General features: G+C 41.9%; 1 protein-coding gene across 3 annotated transcripts in view; it reads right to left on the reverse strand.

The window, feature by feature from the left end:
• Positions 1–2,642: 2,642 nt before the first annotated feature.
• Positions 2,643–19,336, reverse strand: part of MYB (MYB proto-oncogene, transcription factor) — a 33,514-nt gene continuing 16,820 nt past the window's right edge. For 2 of the 3 annotated variants that reach the window (XM_058672437.1, XM_058672539.1), the window contains 6 exons: positions 18,571–18,713; positions 17,485–17,599; positions 17,266–17,391; positions 16,688–16,798; positions 15,246–15,353; positions 2,643–4,001 (listed from right to left, as the gene is read on the reverse strand). In XM_058672437.1, coding sequence (XP_058528420.1) covers positions 3,891–4,001; positions 15,246–15,353; positions 16,688–16,798; positions 17,266–17,391; positions 17,485–17,599; positions 18,571–18,713 — 714 coding nt within the window. In that variant the 3' untranslated portion in view covers positions 2,643–3,890. The remainder of the gene's footprint in view (positions 4,002–15,245; positions 15,354–16,687; positions 16,799–17,265; positions 17,392–17,484; positions 17,600–18,570; positions 18,714–19,336) is intronic. The other variant, XM_058672483.1, reaches the window with a different exon arrangement.

Genomic DNA, 19,336 nt, shown 5'->3' on the forward strand with positions numbered 1-19,336 from the left:
TTTTTAAGATATAAAATTAAGCTGAAAATACCTCTAGGAGCCAATGCTGTCAGAATTCCTTAATAGGAAATCTATCAAAATCCATGAAAGTATAGTCAAGGATCACACTATACAAGGAAGGTCAATGGAAGATTTGGTGTTTTGAAATGGCAAGGGAGTGGCACTGTGGCTTTGTGGGTTAAGCCTCCATTTGCTTTCCCAGGCTATCAGCAGGAAACTGGATTGGAAGTGGAGAAGCGGGGACTCCAATCGTGTCCCTATGGGATGCTGATGTTGCAGCCAGTGGCTTGGTAGCAGCCTTACCACTACACCACAGTGCCAGTCACACAAGGAAGAGTCTAGATAAATTATTGCTCGAAAATATAAAGACTCTTCCTAAAGTTCATGGGAAACGCATATTATGAGAAAACCATGCATGGATTTCAAAATTTTTCTCACCAAAATAAATATTTTTTTTTTGCTTCCATTTTCTCTGAACTTTTTAAGAACCTTTTATATCCTGCTCTTAAAAGGACAAATTGTAGGTTTGGCGCTGTAATGCAGTAGGCCAATCCTCACCCATGGATCCAGCCTCCCATTATGGATATCAGTTTTGTCCTGGCTGCTCCACTTCTGATCCAGCTCCCTTTTTATGGCCTGAGAAAGCAGAGGAAGATGGCTCAAGTCCATGGGCCCCAATAACCACATGGGAGAACTAGAGGGATTTCCTGGCTCCTGACTTTGGGTCGGCTCAGTTCCAGGTGTTTGCAGCCATTTGAGGAGTGAATCAGTGGATGAAAGATCTCTTTCTCTCCTCTCTGTTTAACCCTGTCTTTTGAATAAAGATAAAATAAACCTTTTTTTCTTTAAAAAACAAAAAAGACAAAAGTGTTATGTAGTCGATTCTTCCTGAACAAATGACTTTATAGACCATATGAATTATAAAATGGAAATACCTTGCACAAACTTCTGATGAAAAGATTTTTTAATAAGATTTTTTGGGTTTAAAATTGAGTTTTTTTTTTTTAAATTAAGATGCAATAGAAATTACACCCTGCAAGACCCAGTTGCCTGGGTATAAAACGCAGGTATAAAATGCAAACTTTTGAGTGAGTACTTGGCACAGCATTTAAGATGCTACTTGGAACATTTGCATCTCCTAGCAGAATGTCTGGCTGAGTTACTGGTGCTCTGCTTCCCACTCAGCTTCCTGTCAAAGAGCGTTCATGGAGGTGGTAGATGATGGCTCAAGTGCTTGGGTCCTTGTCACCATTGTGGAGTCCTGGATTGAGTTTCACACTATTGGCTATCGTAGACATTAGATTGGAGAGTTCTCTGGGAGTGTCTATTTCTCTGCCTTTCAAAAATAAGAGATGTGGACAGGATCTACAAATCAGATACATATGATCTTATTTCCTTGCCCCAAATCATTCAGCAACCCTCTATCTCTCTGACAAAGTTCAAATTCTGTTTAGATGGCCTGTCCACCTCAGGTCTTTCCCTTTTTCCATATTTCCCTCTGGCTTGCTCCATACTTTGATCTCTCAATGCCATCCTGCACCCAGGCATTTGGAGATTCTTGGTTCTGTGAGCATCCAGTACAGCATGCTTCTGGGAATCCAGACCGAGAGGTAACAGGATGACTAAAAGAAATGAAAAAGAATTTGTGGCAGAGATGCTGTAGCAAAGTGAATAGAACAAATCTGAGAAATGGAGGCAATGAAGTTGTGGCTGTAAAACATGGAGGGCCACTGATCAGGTACCTCTGAGACGCCCTGGCAGGCTGAATGAAGCGATTCCCAACTGGGTCTCCCTAGCCCTCTGCTTTCTGCTTGGGTTTTGCCTGAGCAGGGGTGGGAGGAACAGGGAAATCGAAGCCAAGGATAATCCTTCGTTCTTGGTGATGTCTCCCTGAATGGAAGTGCACCTGCTCAGGGTAACTGTTCCTTTCAAGGGCTCCTGATTTCTACAATTTCCCCCTGTAGCAGGCAGTGTTCTCCAGGCCTGCATTCCTGTGCACTTGTCCTTTCCAGTGGCCTTCCACGGCCTGCCTGCATCTGGATACCAGGACCTTTCTTGTGAGATGAAAACTCCTTCCACTAAGCTCAATTCAAACGCTGTTGGAACCTTGATGGATGCCTTCTGGAAAATTCCTCCCATTTGCCTTAATGAATACTTTGTGAACTTGATTTGCTTCTTCTTTCTCCATAATTTCATGTGAAGTTCAGATGGTGTGCAAATGATGAAGGGAAGGGGCCCGGTGGCGTGGCCTAGCGGCTAAAGTCCTCGCCTTGAACGCCCCGGGATCTCATATGGGCGCCGGTTCTCATCCCGGCAGCTCCACTTCCCATCCAGCTCCCTGCTTGTGGCCTGGGAAAGCAGTTGAGGACGGCCCAAGGACTTGGGACCCTGCACCCGCATGGGAGACCTGGAAGAGGTTCCTGGTTCCCGGCTTCAGATGGGCGCGCATCGGCCGTTGCGGCTCACTTGGGGAGTGAATCATCGGACAGAAGATCTTTCTGTCTCTCCTCCTCTCTGTATATCTGACTGTAATAAAGTGAATAAATCTTTAATTAAAAAAAATGATGAAGGGAAGGGCTTTGAGTCTGCCCCATTTTCTTAAAAGTCCAACTATCATACAAAATAACAAGAGAACTCCAAAGTAAGTAAAATAAGGGCACAGCTTTATTTCGCTACAAGGCAGTAAGTACACTGTCATACCAGAAGTTCAGTGCCAGCCATCTTGCACCAGATGTTCTTAAAAGCAGCACTGGCTGTTGACCCCCATCTCTGTCTCCCAGTTGCAAACACAGGATCCGTGTGGCAGTTCTGAGACCCTACACTTAGCAACCATGAGGGATACTGATCCAACTCAGAACCCCGGAATTAAAGAACAGCCAGGCTGAAGTAAAAAAAAAAACAAAAACAAAAAAAAAACAAAAACAAAAACCACATAGGACATGAACAACATAGATCTCCCAAAAAAGAAGTGCAATGCATGCTTTTATAAACCAACCATCACGAAAAAAAAAAAGACATACACACTCACATCACATACACACATACACTCAACAAGAAATGCAAAATCTCCCAAATAAGTTTTCCAATGTTTTACAAAAGGAAAAAAATGTATATATATAAAAAATAAAAAAGTCTGAAATACTAGTGCATAGTCAATTACCTAACACCAAGTTTCTTTTCTTTTCATCCAAGCTCTACTGCCCCTCTGATACTAGCAGCATGTCTACAGGCTAAAACCATAGCAGCAAAACACATTTTTCATTTGGCATTTACAAAATTAAATTACTGAATAAAAATATAATTTTTATAAAACTATTTCGTACAGTAATAATTTTTTAAAGCAAGCTAACAAAAAACTCATAAATGTTTGAGTACAGTTAATGTACCTCCAAGGTTATTAACCATAAATGAGCACTCATGCTCTCCATTCATTGTCCCATGGTGTTTAGCCAACGTTTACAGTAATGCTTTGGCTGATTTTTTTAAACAACCTATGCCTATGTTTAGTGATTGAGAAAAGTGAAATACTGGAGTACCTTTTTGTGTGTAAAATTTCAGAAAAACTTGTCACAGGAAAAAATACTGATCTGTTGGATCTTCTAAAATACAGATAAATCATTTTTTGAATTTGCATTAAGATATTAACAACTGATTACAATTCATTACCTAATAATTTAGGTAAGACTGCTATTTATTTTTAAAAATCTTTTTAGTTGGGTGAAATCCAATAAGATTTTATCCAACTAAATGCACTTGGTGCTGCTCTCAACTGTTGTACCACAACAAAAATAGGTTATTCTCCCATTCATGAAAAGTTTCATGTTGAGGAACGAAACATCCCAAGTCATCTTGAAGTGTTCTGAAAACCATAATGCTTTTCTGGCAATGTCTCACATGACCAGAGTCCGGGCTGAGAATGCATTCACATATTTGCGAGGTTGGCCTGAAGCCGTCATCTGATCCTCTGTCTTCCCACAGGACGCAGCATCCCAGGCACCAGCCTAAGAGGGAGAAAAGCAAAGGCAAGGTCAGGCCAGGAAGCACACACTGGAGTCCCCCCGAAGAACTCCAATCCCATCAGGGGCAGCATACAAAGTTCCGGCTCCCTTGTGGAAAGTGGCGGACCCCTGGACTACTGAGTGTTCAACAGGCTTTAAGATGCTCACAAAATAAGTACAAGAAAACAGGCTTTCAAAAACACGGAAGGAAAGGGCCTGGTGACACACGGGACAAAGAAATAATATGAACATGGGCAAGATTTGTCCATGAAACACTTATCCCAACGGGTCTCATCCGGATGCAGATCTCCAACTTGTCTCTGAGCAGATTAGGGAGACAGAAACAAGAGATGATAGAAGATTCAGTGCATGTAAGCTCAAGACCAAGCCAGTGATTTTATAAAGGCCCTGCTCATCTCACTGATGACCCTGAGGAGAGATTATTTTCCATGGGACAAAAAAGTCACGAAGCTTCCTGCTCTGAACACAATATGAAGCTGTGTGTCCTAACAGGTAAGAGTGTCGGCACAACTGTGTGTGCAGGTTTGGTGCCACGCCTAGGTGAACAGGGCTGGGCTGGTAGTAGGGGACAATGGCTGCCAGGGCAGTGCAGCTGGGAAGGACAAGGATGGACAAGATTGAAAATGACAGGTGGGTAAGCAGGAGTAAAATCCAAACGTGGCAGGAAAGAGGAAGGGTGCTGCCATTTGTACATTGCTGGTGGGAGGGACTTGGAGAGAGAGAAAGGGAGACGGAGAAAAGGGCTCACAGAAGATGATGACACCATTTAGCAAGCCCTTATCCACGCCACCCACGCTTCAGAGTGTTCCACATGCTTCAGCTTATTTTCTTCTCACACAAAACACCTGCACGCAGGTATGACTCACTGCTCCTACTTTACAGGTCAGGCAATTGGAAAGCAAGGGAAACATCAGGCAACAAACTTCAAACAATGATCAAGCAAGAATTTGACCCCCCCATCAGTCTAAGATGCTGCTTCCATAAGAGCTCTTGTTAGGAGCAACACAAGTAACTCGGTGGGAAACTGTGTGTTCAGGGCACCGGTCTGGATCTTGGCATCCAGGCAGATGTGTTGCAGTGACAGGGATGTCATCAGACATTTTAACAGAGGGGTCTGATACAACAAAAGTTACATCGTCATGGTGCGGTCCTTGGATTCCCTCACCCTGTGGCTAGAACAAAGCCTCAGCCACATGAGGTCTGCAGTGTTATGCTCTAGTTTCTGAATTTTCCTAGGACCCAAAGCCAGCTCATCAGCTTGTGTCATCCCCTGCCTCCCCCCATCTGACGCAAATGGCACTGTCCTAGTACACACACATACTCTGAAAGCTCAGAGGCTCAACATAGAACCTGAAGCCCCACGTGGCAAGAAGAATTCACCCCCCTCATTCCCCAGGAACTGTATTTCACAAAAATGACAAAGATGATGACAACCCTTTTGGGTGGAGCTCCGACACAAAGCATTTAATGCTTTGCTAAGCAAGATCACCAGGGTAGTTACAGCGTTCTTTGAAATAGTTCTGAATAACAATGTCTCCATAGAGTCAAGCATGCGGATTAAATCAACACAGTGCTCCTGTGTGTCTGCCCATCTAAATTCCCTCTTATAGTTTAATGGATCGCTTATATGTTGCTGATGAAATTTTGCAGTGTGGCATGGAAAATAATACAGACACTGACACAAACTTAAAAGTAGCAAGTACATGGTGCCACTTGGCACAATGGCTGAGATGCTGCTTGGGATATCCACAGCTCACACTGCGGATGCCTTAAGGCTTGTGTCTGCACTTAGCTCCTATGCCATCTTCCTGCTGACATTTAGCTGGCGAGACAGCAGGCAAGAACTCAAGTACTTGGGTCACTGCCACTCACACTGCGTTCTGTCCCAGCACTGGCTCTTGTGGGCATTTGTGGAATAAGACACTGGAGGGGAAATTTATTTGCTTTTCAAACACAATAAAGATATAAATATTGATCGAAAAATAAAACCTGATGCTGTCTTCTCAGTTGCTCAGTTTGTAGGCACAGCAGCCAGGTGACAGGGAAGGACCAGTTTTTTGCGAGTGGCTGGTTTAATAGGCCAGGGCTGTACCATGATGGGAACACACACTCCTTGCCTAGAAGCCACAACTGGAGGCATAAAGGACTAACAGCACAGATTTTAAAGAACTGGTGATGAAAGAGGGAACAGAATGAAATATTTCATAAACTGTATTCTCTAGGTAAATCTGAACCTACCTGACAAACAATGTGTGTCTTGAAACAAATGGAGGCAAAGAGAGAATGAAAATGAGAATGGACACAGCAGTGGAGGGGCAAGGAAGACAGGATGATCTATATCTCTCTGCTTAAGGATTTTTCTACTTGTCTGGACTTCTCCATGGAAACCATGGATCTCAAAAATAATACCTCTTTTACTATGCTTCCTGGCAAAAAGTTGAATTCTTACCTTTGGTACTGAGACTGACTCAAATTCTCAGTCTGTTCCAGAGAACTAAATATTATTACCAAATTAATGCATTTTCTGCTTAAAACATGACTGTGTATGTGATAGAATGTTCCAAGTGGACCCTCCGTTACTCATGTTTGCCTCTTCTTCAGGAGCAGATGCTTAGCATAAGACTGATGGAAAGGGGCCCAGAGCAGTAGTCTAGTGGCTAAAGTCCTCGCCTTGCACGTGCTGGGATCCCATATGGGTGTCAGTTCGTATCCTGGCTGTTCCACTTGCCATCCAGTTCCCTGCTGGCGGCCTGGGGAAGCAGTCAAGGACAGCCAAAAGTCTTGGGACCCTGCACCCACATGGGAGACCCAGAGAAAGTCCCTGGCTTCAGATTGGCTCAGATTGCGGCTGACTGGGGAGTGAACCAGTGGTTGAAGTTCTTTGCCTATCCTTCTCTCTGTAAATCTGACTTTCCAGTAAAATAAACAAATAAATCTTCAAATATATAAATATATATTTACTTGTTTTTAAAAAAGATTGATAGGAAGAAGGTCCCATTTATTTCTAATAAGAACTTTATGAAGCAGAATTACAGGAGACTTCACTAAAAACTACTTTGCCCTCACGGAAATGCTCAAACTGCAGAAAAGCACCGTGTTTCTGGGGGCAGACGAGGTGACTCAGGACACCTGACTGTCTCGGTCACGTACATAGGAACAGGAGGGTCACGAGTGTGGGTGCGAGACAGAACAAAGCGGGCCTGTCCACCACAGTGGAGGTAGTCAGCAGTCACACGGCATCACAGCCCAGCAGGAGGAGGAGTTAGAACACTCAGCTAGGAAACGAAAGGTCCCTTTCTCCCCTCTCACCTTGAAGCCCTGGGGCATCCTTCCAACTTTTCAAGCAGACAGAGTAGTTCTGACACAAGAGGATTAGATGCCGCTGTACAGGAAGAAAATACCTCTTTGGCCATCCTTCTCGTTTTCTTTTTTTTTTTTTTTAAATTTTTTCCAAATGCTAGTTGCATTTACACTAAAGAAGCAATCAGAATTACTGGTTTCTGCACCTAAACTTTTGTTCAGTTACCAACCCGTGGGGCTGTGGCAGGCATGTCACTCCGTCCTAATTCACTTGGGCGTTAGTAATCCTACCCACACATCCTCCTCCTCTGGCTTGGGAGTCATCCTGCCTATTCTGTAATGTGCCTTTAATTGCCTCTGGGCAGAAGTGAACTGCAAACTGTCTGTCAAAGCCTTAACTAGGATATCCTGCTAAAGCACTCTATATAAAGACAGATCCTTTCTAGAAGACAGAAGAAATAAAATGAGACAAGACCAGGTCCACAGGTGGTTTTCTGTCAAGATTTGATTCTCTTCATATTGAGAATCTGAATAGATTTTTTATCATATAGAACAACTACTATTATATCTGTAGAGTGAATTCACACAGTATGTGTTGTCACCAGAAGTCTTGGCAAAGTCTTCATTTTAAAATCTGCAGACCTAATCAAAAATTTGTATAAGCCCCTAAACAACAGATTCTGGAAAACCAAAGAAATTCATGAGATGGTACTGTGTTTTTAATTTGTTTTAAAGTAATAAGCAGATATGAATGGCCACCAAGAGTAAACAATAAAAATAATCTCATTATTCTATGGGACCTATTTGAAGTAAACGACCTCTTGGGGAAAATATTAAGCCAGAAAGCCTTCCCAAACAGGCATCTTTTTAAAAATGCATAGGTTATAAGAGACAATAAAGACATTTTCAGTCATCTTAGAAGTCAGTGATGAATTTGAAAAGAAATACTACTAAAATAAGGTTATTGGTTATCAAACCTTTCTCAATAGCAAATGCTTCCCTGTGGGGGCACAAGTCAACCAAGTGCTTCCAACTTTGGGGCTGCTAACTTTTCACAGGCAAGAGTTTTAAAAATGAAAGGTGTGTGTGGGGGGGTATGGGATGGCTGAAAGTCACTTCACCCACCAGCGCTTCCCCCTTCCCAAGCCTCAATTAAGTTGCCAACATGGATGAACCTCTCTTGAACTTGGAGTCTGCCTCAGATGTGTCTAAAGAGCTCATCATCTACATACTTCCAGACTTTCCAATAGTTTATATCACGTAGCCTACGATGCCACAATATTTTGCAAAAGCAAACTTTCTTTGGTCACATATTAGTTCCAGACTATTAAGAGGAAGACAAGTGTCAAATTATTCTAAAGCAATTCTCTCTTTGTTCCCTCCTTTCCACTCTCAGGAAGAGTCTATCTCCGAGTGTTTATTCTAAGCATCACCAAACAAAACAAATAAAAAAATGTCCTGTGGTGTCCGGGGTGGGATATTCCATTTTAATAGATCTTCCCTTCTCAGTTAGTGTTTCTCAGTTCAACCCAAAACTTGCACAGGAGAAAACCTGCTGAATGTATACTATCTCTTGAAAGCGGGTCATTAAACTACTACTGACAGCAAACCTAAATTTCGTCCTGGTAAGTAGAAAAAACAAAAGTGACCAAGAGGGAGAACCAAATGAGTGTGGAGATATTGAGGGAGCAAGATCAAAATGCTGGATTAAGAAATGTGCAGCAAGGGCTTTTGCACATGTGCCCAGTCACAGGGCTGCACCTGCCAATGCACAGTACAGAGAAGCGAGAAACACGGGTCTGACGACCCCAATTTCAAGGACTGAGTGGAATCAGCTATGTTTTCTGGTGACCCAGTGACACAGTTCTGCGAAAGTGGCACAGGGAATGACATGCTAGAGTAAGCACCACACCACACCGTGTGAGCCTGGGACGCCTGGGAGGCCTCTTGGCCTTTGTTTCTAAGGACTGGGACTGGGTGTAGCTTTTGCTTTCTGAATAACAGCACAGCTGTGCACTGGTGAACATGCTGCCTCCATGAAAGCAATGGTCTATCCATCTGATCTTGGCAACCTCTGTGATGAGCGCAGGGTATGCCGCAGTCCCTCATTTACAACAAGAGCGACTTAATTCACCTGGCCTGGAACCCAACTTCCATTGACCGCATGCAAGCCTGCGACACTACGCAGCAACTCCTACCGTGCAAAAAGGGTTGGCTTTATTTTGTGAAAAACTGAACATTTCACAAACATATCATACAAAGATAAGGGCAATCCCAAACACATAAAACCAAAAGGCCACTTTACACTTCTTTGATCCTGTGCAAATGTGTTTAAGTAATCATGGCTTGAGAAATTTGTTCAAATTAAGCTACTGTTTGAAAAAAAGGGAAAAAAAAGCATGACCATGACAAGCCAAGTCAGGAAATTAAAATTTAAGGCTGTCATTCTGTGGTTAGAAAAAAGAGGAAAGTGAGTGAGCACGAAGCATATGAACACATCTTTTACACTCAAGTTTTAAATAGGAGTAAAGGGAAAGTATAATTTAAGAGAAAAATAGAGAAGTTCTAGAAGGCTTACAACTTAAGTATGGTTTTGGATCTACCAATAAAAAATGTCTACTGTGACAAATGTTTGTTAGCATAATGTATTTATTTTACCCTAGAAAGCCAAATAAAAACAGACTGAGAAAAGCAGGCAACAATTTTTTCCCTCGCAGAGGGAGGTAGGCGTGTGTGAGTGTATGTGTGAGTGTGTGTGTGTGTGTGTGAGTGTGTTGGCCTCAGTCTTTCTTGATTTCTGAACAAGCAGAATCCAGGGTCGGGCGTTTGCCTCAGTGACTAAGCTACCATGTAGTGTGCCAACTACCCACCCATGAGTGCCTAGGTTCCCGTCCCAACCCTAGTCTAGCTTCCTATGAATGCCCTGGGAGGTGGCAGGTGATGGCTCAGGTAACTGAGTTGCTGCCGCCCCTAAGACAGGCCTGGATTCAGGTCTCCAGCTGCTGGCCTGAGTGCAGGCCAGCCCTGTTGCTGCAGGCATCTGGGGAGCGATCCTGAGAGGAATTCCCTCTTGTTGTCTCTGCCTTTCAAATAAATACGTTTAAATAACTAATTTCTTTAAAAACCTAGTGCTTTCTGCAATGAATCAGGCTAGGCTAAATGTTTTGAGTATTTCCTTAATTGTGATCATTTTGTAAGCCTCTTAGACTTCATCCCGGGTCCCACACAACGTAGGGAAAAAGCTGAGTGCCTTGATGATGGTATAATGCGAGAATCTTCTATCTTCTGGGCCACACAAAAGACATAAATGGAAAAAGTGTCTCAGAAAGGTTTGATTACCAGAATAACTTGGTTGTGTCTACAACTTAAAATTAAGGCAATTTAAAGAAGAGAAGGAAGAAGAAGAAAAAAGAATTCTACGATCACATTCCTTTGGGAAAAAGATTAAGCACACATCATTTAAAAATACAACATAACATCATTGTGCATATGACTTAAAGGTAAATAAATTTAAGCTATTTCTAGACTATACATTTGGATATATATTGAAAATTCTCACTTAAAATTCACTGTATCTCAGTAACAACCTACAAATAAGAGTACCATTAGAATCCTGACTTCGGTTTCCAAACATTTTTTCCCACCAGAAGGATTCAAAACCCCTTGGGAAAATGGCTAACTCCAAGAAGAGGGTAAGGAGAGGAAATCAACTTTTCAGTTAAACTCGGGAATGCTGCTGTGGGTTTAAGTCACCTCCTGCAGTGCTTCATCCTGTATGGAGTCCTGGCTGTTCCACTTCCAATCTAGCTCCCTGCCAGTGTGCCTGGGAAAGCAGTGGAGACTGGCTTGGGTCCCTGCACCCATACGGGAGACCTGGATGAAGCTCTTTGTTCCTGGGCCAATCCTGACCACTGTGGCCATTTGGGGAGTGAAACAAGTGGATGGAAAATGTCACTCTGTCTCTCCTGGTCTCTCTGTAACTCTGCCTTTCAAATAAATAAAATAAATCTTTAAAAATTAAAACAACCTAGATAAGAACTGAATATTGTGTTCTGTAGCACCAGCCACATTCCAAGTGCTCAAAAGTCATTTCTGACCAGCAGCTTTCCATCATCACAGAATTTCAAATGGACTCTCCTGGGCTGGAGGTTAAAAGACTCAACCAATAACTAAACAAGCACATAATAAAAAAGATCATTTTTGGATTAATGGGAACAGTTAAATAAATGTATCCTGGACATCAGAGTATCTAGTATTTGCTTACATTGGAAAAAGTCAGTTTTTGAGATATACCTGAAAAGTACATAAGAATATAGCTATAGTGTCTGAAATTTCATTACTTTGCACAAAAGGGGGGGGGGTTAAAATGTTAATAATTGTTAAAGGAGAACACTGTATTTTTTTGTTTACCTCTACATATGTTGGAAAGTTATCTTAGTTAAATGTTAAACTCATAGATTCTTGCATTTCTAACTTTAAAATATCAACCTAAATTTGACTATACTTATGCAGAGGTGTGTGCATGAATTTACAATTAGAAGTAAAACCACAAAGGCTGGTAGGCGAGCCTCCAAAAAAGAATAATTTCTTTGTCTAAAATGTACTGCCAAATATGACTCATTGGTAGAATACAAAACACAAATGAATAAAATAGAGCTATCTCTTAAAAATTTTAAACAAGCGGCCCGGCGGCGTGGCCTAGCGGCTAAAGTCCTCACCTTGAACGCCCCAGGATCCCATGTGGGGCCGGTTCTAATCCCGGCAGCTCCACTTCCCATCCAGCTCCCTGCTTGTGGCCTGGGAAAGCAGTCGAGGACAGCCCAATGCATTGGGACACTGCACCCCGTGGGACCTGGAAGAGGTTCCAGGTTCCTGGTTCCTGGTTCCTGGCTTCAGATGGGCGCGCACCGGCCCATTGAGGCTCACTTGGAGAGTGAATCATCGGACGGAAGATCTTCCTCTCTGTCTCTCCTCTCTGTATATCTGACTTTGTAATAAAGATAAACCTCTAAAAAAATTTTTTTAAACAAATATTTCCATCAAATAGATGTATATATTGACAGAGTTCCATATAAATTATTTTTTAAAACTTGAGAAGCATTAAACTACTTGTGGTAAAATCCTAGACATCCTATTTTCATAGGTATTGACATTCCAGCCAACTTTTATACAATATACATTTAGTTCAGTACTATGTTCAGTTCTAAACGGTTTTATCTAAACACTATTTGGCTAGTCCAAAAGCTAGGAGTCAACTGGTTTTCAACTTATAAAATGATAACCGTCCCCAAATCTGTTTATATGTTTGCTCTGTGATAATTAGAACCAAGTTTTTCAATACTGCTATAAAGGCAGGCTGAGTCTCAGGCTGAACTCCACAATCTATGCTAGACATGGGCTAGTGTAAAGTGGTCATAACGCCAATCCAACCCCATGACCTGGAAACCAGGGGCCAAGTAATTCATGAGGGAAAGAAATAAACATAAACAAAGTGCTTCCCTTCTGCACTCAGGATCAATCACGGGTAACAATTTTAATGCTTATTTATTTTCACATACTTGAAAAGCAGAGTTGGACACACAAACACACAGGGCTTTTGCAGGGGGTGAAATGAAACAGAGACAGAGAGAGAGAGAGAGAGAAAGACAGAGAGAGTTTTCCACCCGTTGGTTCATTTTCCAAATGCCTGTAACAGCAGGAGCTGAGCCAGGCTGAAGCCAAGAGACCTGTGCTCCATCTGGGACTCCCACGTGGCTGGCAGGGAACCAAATACTGGGCCATTACCTGTTACCTCCCAGATGCATAAATAGGGAGCCGGATTTGAAGTGGAGCTGTTCAGATGGAACCGGCACTGTGACAGGAATGAGGATGTCCTAAGTGTATTAGCCCAGTTCACTATGCAGTGACACCCACCACAGACTCCAGGAATATGAAATGGCTGCCCCTTGCATGGACAATCTTTCTAATTTCTCTTCTGTTTCACTCTCACACTTAGAGGAATTCACTCTCTTCCTCCTGTCCCAGCCCTTTGTGCTCCTATGAGTCTTCCCATGGAAGCTGTCCAAGCTTCTGATCGTCCAGCAGTGCTGGTGGTTCCCTCTGCCACACTCTAGCCTCAAGCAGCTGAGAGCCGAGAGAGGCCACAGGGGAAGGATCTGAGTAAACTAACAAGTAAACTAACAAAGTGTACCTGCAACCCTTCCAGCTGGTTTTGCACTAAGTATCTCACATACTGAAAAGGGAGGCTTTAAGATTCTCACATTGTGCAATGAGAAGGCATACGACAATGAGGGGAAGTCCTTTAACGAATGGGCAAGTTTTCAAAGCCTACTGCCCTCTCACAGTACCATTATTATTATTATTATTATTTGTTTTTAATCTGAAATGAGGAGAGACAGACAGAGATCTTAATTCCCCTGGTTCATTCCTCAAATACCTTATCAGCCAGAGCTGGGCCAGGATGAAGCCCAGAGGCTAGACTTCAATCTGGATCTCCCATGTAGATGTCAGGGACCCAAACACTTGAGTCAGCATCCGCTGCTTCCCAGGGCAGCAGCAGGAAGCAGGAATGAAAAGCACAACTGGCACTTTGAAACAGAATCAGGGACCCCAAATGATGTCTGAACCACTGTGCCACTCACTATATTGTGACGCCTTTAACATGAAAACATGTGATTCCACATTTCTGAATCCAAGCTATTCACCTGCTCCATGAACTCCATATAGTATAAGAGTCAAGAGGTTGCGGAAGAAGGCCTCCAGGTGGCTGGGTCTTAGGTTATTTAGTGTTGGGAACTGCTTTAAATAACTTGTAAGGATAAAATTTGCATTCTTATTTACATTTGGCTCAGGATTAATTTGGAATTTGCTGTATTTCACCAATACACACACCCTCTTCAGGGTTACAAGGGAAATCTCTTTTGATATTAAAGCCTGTCATCAGGTGGTTAGCCACTGATTAGCCATACAGCCTTTAGAGTTGACTTATCCCAATAGTTTAAAAATTGCAATTTTTCTCTGATTAGCTAATTTCAAAGCTAAGCAGTCTCTGGGCATTAAAAAATTTTTTTTTAATTTGCCATAAAAAGTAAACTTAAGAAATTATCTTATTTGTTTGAAAGGCAGGACAACAGAGAGAGAGAAAAACGGACAAAGAGAATGCCCATCAGCTGGTTCATTCCCCACATGGTTACAAGAGCCAGGACTGGGCCAGGAGGTTGAAGTTGGGAGACTGGAACTCTGTTTGGGTCTCCCATATTTACGGAATGGTCTGAAGTACTTGGACCATCCTTGGCTGTCTCTCTGGAAACCTAAGGTAGCCAGATGGGAAGTGGAACAGCCAAGACTTGAACCAGGGTTACAAGCAGCAGCTTAATATACTGCATCACAACAGGAAACCCAGAAAGTAAACTTCTAAAAATATTTAAAATAAGGAGATATGCATGTCATGTATATTTTAGTCTCTGCCACAGTAAGAATGGTTTTCTCGCATCATACTTTGGGCACTTGGTCTCAAAAATGTCCATCGTGTCTCACATGAGTAGCAATAAACAGGGTATTTTAAACCACAAGAATTTATCTAAAGACATCATTCCTCTACATCTAAAATTTTAAGCAAAAAAATACAGGGTTGGGCCTACTGGTTAGGATACCATAAGTCACACTGGAGTGTATGTGTGAATCCTGACTCGAGCTGCCAATGTAGACACCAAGGGGCAGCAGTGACGCCTCATGTATTTGGACTTCTGCCTCTCCCAGCTTCAGTCTTGGCCCAGCTAACCGAGGAGTGAACCAGCAACTGGGAACTTGGTCTCTATTTCTCTGCCTCTTACGAACACATTCTAACATGAGTTATAAAATGTGAAAGAAGGATGACAGCTTTTTAGTAAGCGGATCTTAAGAAACCAATGCTGGACTTGTCATTACCTGTAAGGGACTGGCCAGGGTCCTATTTTTAGGTACTGTAAATGTTTTGAGAACATTGTCTTCATCCTCTGATACTGGTGTCATTAAAACGGAACTTGTAAGAATATTCTAAAGAAAAGGAGAACAATGTGGAATAAAGGTGATTAGATAATGTGAGAACCAACACCACCTTCACATTGTAGACAGGAGGTCACTGTCAGATGACACACACTGGCGTGAAAGAGTACAGACATCTGCCAGAGATGCTCCTTCCCATGGGTGAAAAGAAGAACTCAACTGGGAACTAACCCTAATCCCAATATGGTAAAAATCATCACAATTGAAAACTCTCGTCTCACATACTTCTAAGCTTGTGAATAACAGACATTCATAACAACTGCTAAATGAACTCAGGAATATTTGCTCTTAAAAATAAGTGATTTACTGGGCTCTGGGAAGAGAATATTTTATCTCAGATATTCCAGAACTATCCTAGAGATACAGATTCACAGCAGTTTAGTAAAATAGTGAAAAACACAAAATTCAGAACCAGATTCTCAGTCCCAACCCAGCATGGGCATTTACGAAGGTGTGTGATTTCACACAAACACCTAAGCCTCCCTGTGTCTCAGCTGCCCAGTTGGAATAATGGAAATGATGAAGTGACCCAAGGTACTGTGAGGATTAAATGGATTAATTCATCTAAACCCTTAACAATACGACTAAACACTCGGTCCACACAGAGTAAATATTAGCAATTTGATTAGCTCACAGTCTGTAAGCATTCACACATCACAAACTCTGAAAGTTATGAGAAGTGATGCAATGCACTATGGGGTATAATCCGGGGTATTTACCCTAGAATTCCCTGGTTGAAACAATGCCAGGTTCTACATGAAACCAAACAATAGACAACTAACTAGGAAAAGAAATACGTCCTTCAGAAGACAGATAAATGAAAGGAAAATGCAACAGTTAACTCCCCAGGATCACAGAAATGCCCATGCAGATTTTTTTAAGCAGCACAGATATAAATCATAGGAAAACAAACCATGAAAATTTGGGTATTTAAACTTTCAGTTCTATATTCTACAATAGTAAGACTCTTCAGAAATAAGATGCTTTAACAAGTGAGTGCTGGTGCTGACACTGTGGCATGGTAGCGTAATCCACTGGCTGCAGCCTCAGTATTCCATACGGGTGCCCACTCTACTCCCGGTTGCTCCACTTCCGATCCAGCTCCCTGCTAATGTACCTGGGAAAGCAGCTGAAAATGGCCCAATTACTTGGGTCCCTGCACTCACTTGGGAGACCTAGAAGAAGCTCCTAGTTCCTGGTTTCAGCCCTGCCCAGCCATGGCCACTGAGGGCCACTGTGGGTGTGAATCAGTGGATGGAAGATTTTCCTATCTCTGCTTCTCTCTCTGTGTAACTCTGGGACTCTGGGACTTGGTCTGTACTTACAGGTGCATCTGCCACAGGCGATGCCTGAGGGAACAGCTGAGTATTTAGACTGTCCCCTTCCCAGTGGTTGGAGCAGAAGAAGTTTCCTGCCTTATCGGTAGGAGACTCCACCTGAAAACAAACAAGACGTGATTTGTTATCTGTAAAACCTGAACTTCCCAGAAACATTGACTCTCAAGTGCACATTCCTGACCAATCTCTCAAACACTCATCTGCCAATAAACTAAAGCTGTGATCCTGGCAGATTAGCTCTGCTTTTACACTGAGTTAAACGTAATTCCAATTCCCTATGGTATCCAGAGTGAAGCATCTATCTTCTATCTAATATAAGTAATGAAAAAAAATACAGTGGACAGATTCTTCCTTCCCATTGCTTAATCCTTTGTAACATGTCTTCTGTTCAAGCAGACAGGGACTGGGCTTTCCAAAGTAAAGATCCAATGTGTCCCATCTGGCTGTACCTTATCCTGCATGTCCTGTGAAATCGCTGGATGGCAAGTGTTCTTCACACAGGCACTGCTGCCAGGGACACTGAGCTGCAGGACACAGCCTGTCCCTGCCAAAGGCCTCATGCTTACCTCTTGTTTGATTTTCTTCAGCAGAGGAGGACCACTTTCTGGAAATTCGGCCACAATTCCAGACTCATCAGACTCCTGTTTGATCACATCTTGCAGGTCTTCTACGAGATGAGAGGGTGTCTGAGGCTGAAGGAAACAAGGGTGGGGGTGGTTCATCAGAGGGAAACGCCCATCCACTGGAATCCTCCAGCTAACACCAGGCTGGTCTTTAGCACTTACTAGCATCTTCAGGGGACCATATTTGATTTCCTGAGCTGCAAGTGCATGCTTGAATGGCGTAGGCGTTCTTGGGGAGCTTTCCAGGATTGACCTTTTGATCGCTGGAGTTCTAAAACTTTTAAAAAGAAAACATACACACTCAAATAAATGGACAAGTCCCTGTTTCATTATTCTATCTATTGAGTCTCATATTTTTTCATTGAATATACACTGATATTGATATGGAATTGGGCATGTTGATCAATCACAGATACTTGTTCAAAAACAGATTTTATATATATGTATTACATATTTTTATGTATTTATATATATGCAAAGCTTTCATAATAGCATATCCCTAGACAAAGAGTATTGAAGCATTTTTCATCTCAATGGTTCTTCATGTAGCATCCACAGGTTTGTATAATGACCATAAGCCCTGTGGACGGTTATTTTTTCTTTTTTTTTTTTAACAACAAATCAATGCTAACTTCTTGTTAAAACAGGGTCCACATGATAAAATATGCCAACCTTTGAAGATTTACTTTTTGTATTGCGAAATACACGAGAGTGTTTTTTCAAAAGTTGACTTTCTCTATCATTTCTTTGAACTGGCTCCCTTTAACAAATAAAAAAGATTGCTGAGCCACTTCTTGGCTTCTAATCATATATTTCTGGAGATGTCAAAAGAAAACCTAATATAAACTTGAGAACCAGGATGAGTATATATATATATACTCATCCTGGTTCTCAAGTTTATAATGAGACAGGAAAGGAGACTGAAAAATCTTCTTTTCAGTGCAATGAAAAGTCCTTAATGAACAAGCAGATACACAGAATGCAAAAGTTCTAGGAAAAATCACCTTTTTGTATACAGGAAAAGTCAGAGCAAGGGCTGACACATACTTCCAGTGAGTCCCACGCTCTCCACCTCCAGGTAGTTGTGACAAGCCCAGGACAGACACTCTCAATTTGGAAACATATACAATTACATACAAGTGAATCAGTCAAATTATACATGTAGCAATGGATCTGACAGCTAGAAAAGGCATTGCGTCCATTACATATAAGCAAACAATTCATATGCTTTTTGAACCAAGGACTTACATAGTATTCTCCTTTTGTGTTTTCACAGTCTGTTCTCTAGGAAATGGTGTTGTAACAGTCAACTTGTGACCACTGAGAGGGGTCGAGGTTAAAGAAGGCATTTCCAAGTCTAGGTTTTCATGGTTACTGGAAGTGTTTAAGAACTAAATGTGGGGGAGGGAAAAACACTTATATTAAATAGTGATTCCTTTTAGTCAGCCCAATTTAAAAATCACAGCTAGAAAAATATTCAATATGTTCTATTGACCCACAATATAATAAAGATGTTAAAAAACATTTAGTGGCTAGGATATTGTTTTATTTTAGTCAAGTGCGACTTCCAAGTAAGGAAATGAGGAACAATGCTGAAAAACTGGCAAAATCCCAAGAAAATACTTTCACTAAATGCCATCTGCCACTAAGGAGAATGAGAAATGTACTCTTTATTCATTTTTCAAGTGTTTTGTTTGGAAATTATGTTTCTTTCACATTCTGGTTTCTCTCTTGAATAATCTGTTAAGCCAAAACTATGGTTCCACAAGGCTGATATTATGTGGAAAGTTCTTGAATAATACATGCTATTGCTCAGAATACTAAAGTTCTGGAAGGAAAAAAAATTAGGCTTTCCTGAAATAAGTCCACAATCAGGTGAGTGGGAAAAGCCCGGCGGATAGCTTGCTCAGTCTGGACTCTCACAGCGCCCAACAGCATGCTAAAACCCCCACAGGGCTCGCCAGGTAAGAGACCATGTTCAGCTTTGTTTGCTGCCTTATTTCCCAAACGCACA

The sequence above is a fragment of the Ochotona princeps genome, chromosome 1 (assembly GCF_030435755.1).
Source record: "Ochotona princeps isolate mOchPri1 chromosome 1, mOchPri1.hap1, whole genome shotgun sequence".
Classification (NCBI taxonomy): Eukaryota; Metazoa; Chordata; class Mammalia; order Lagomorpha; family Ochotonidae; genus Ochotona; species Ochotona princeps.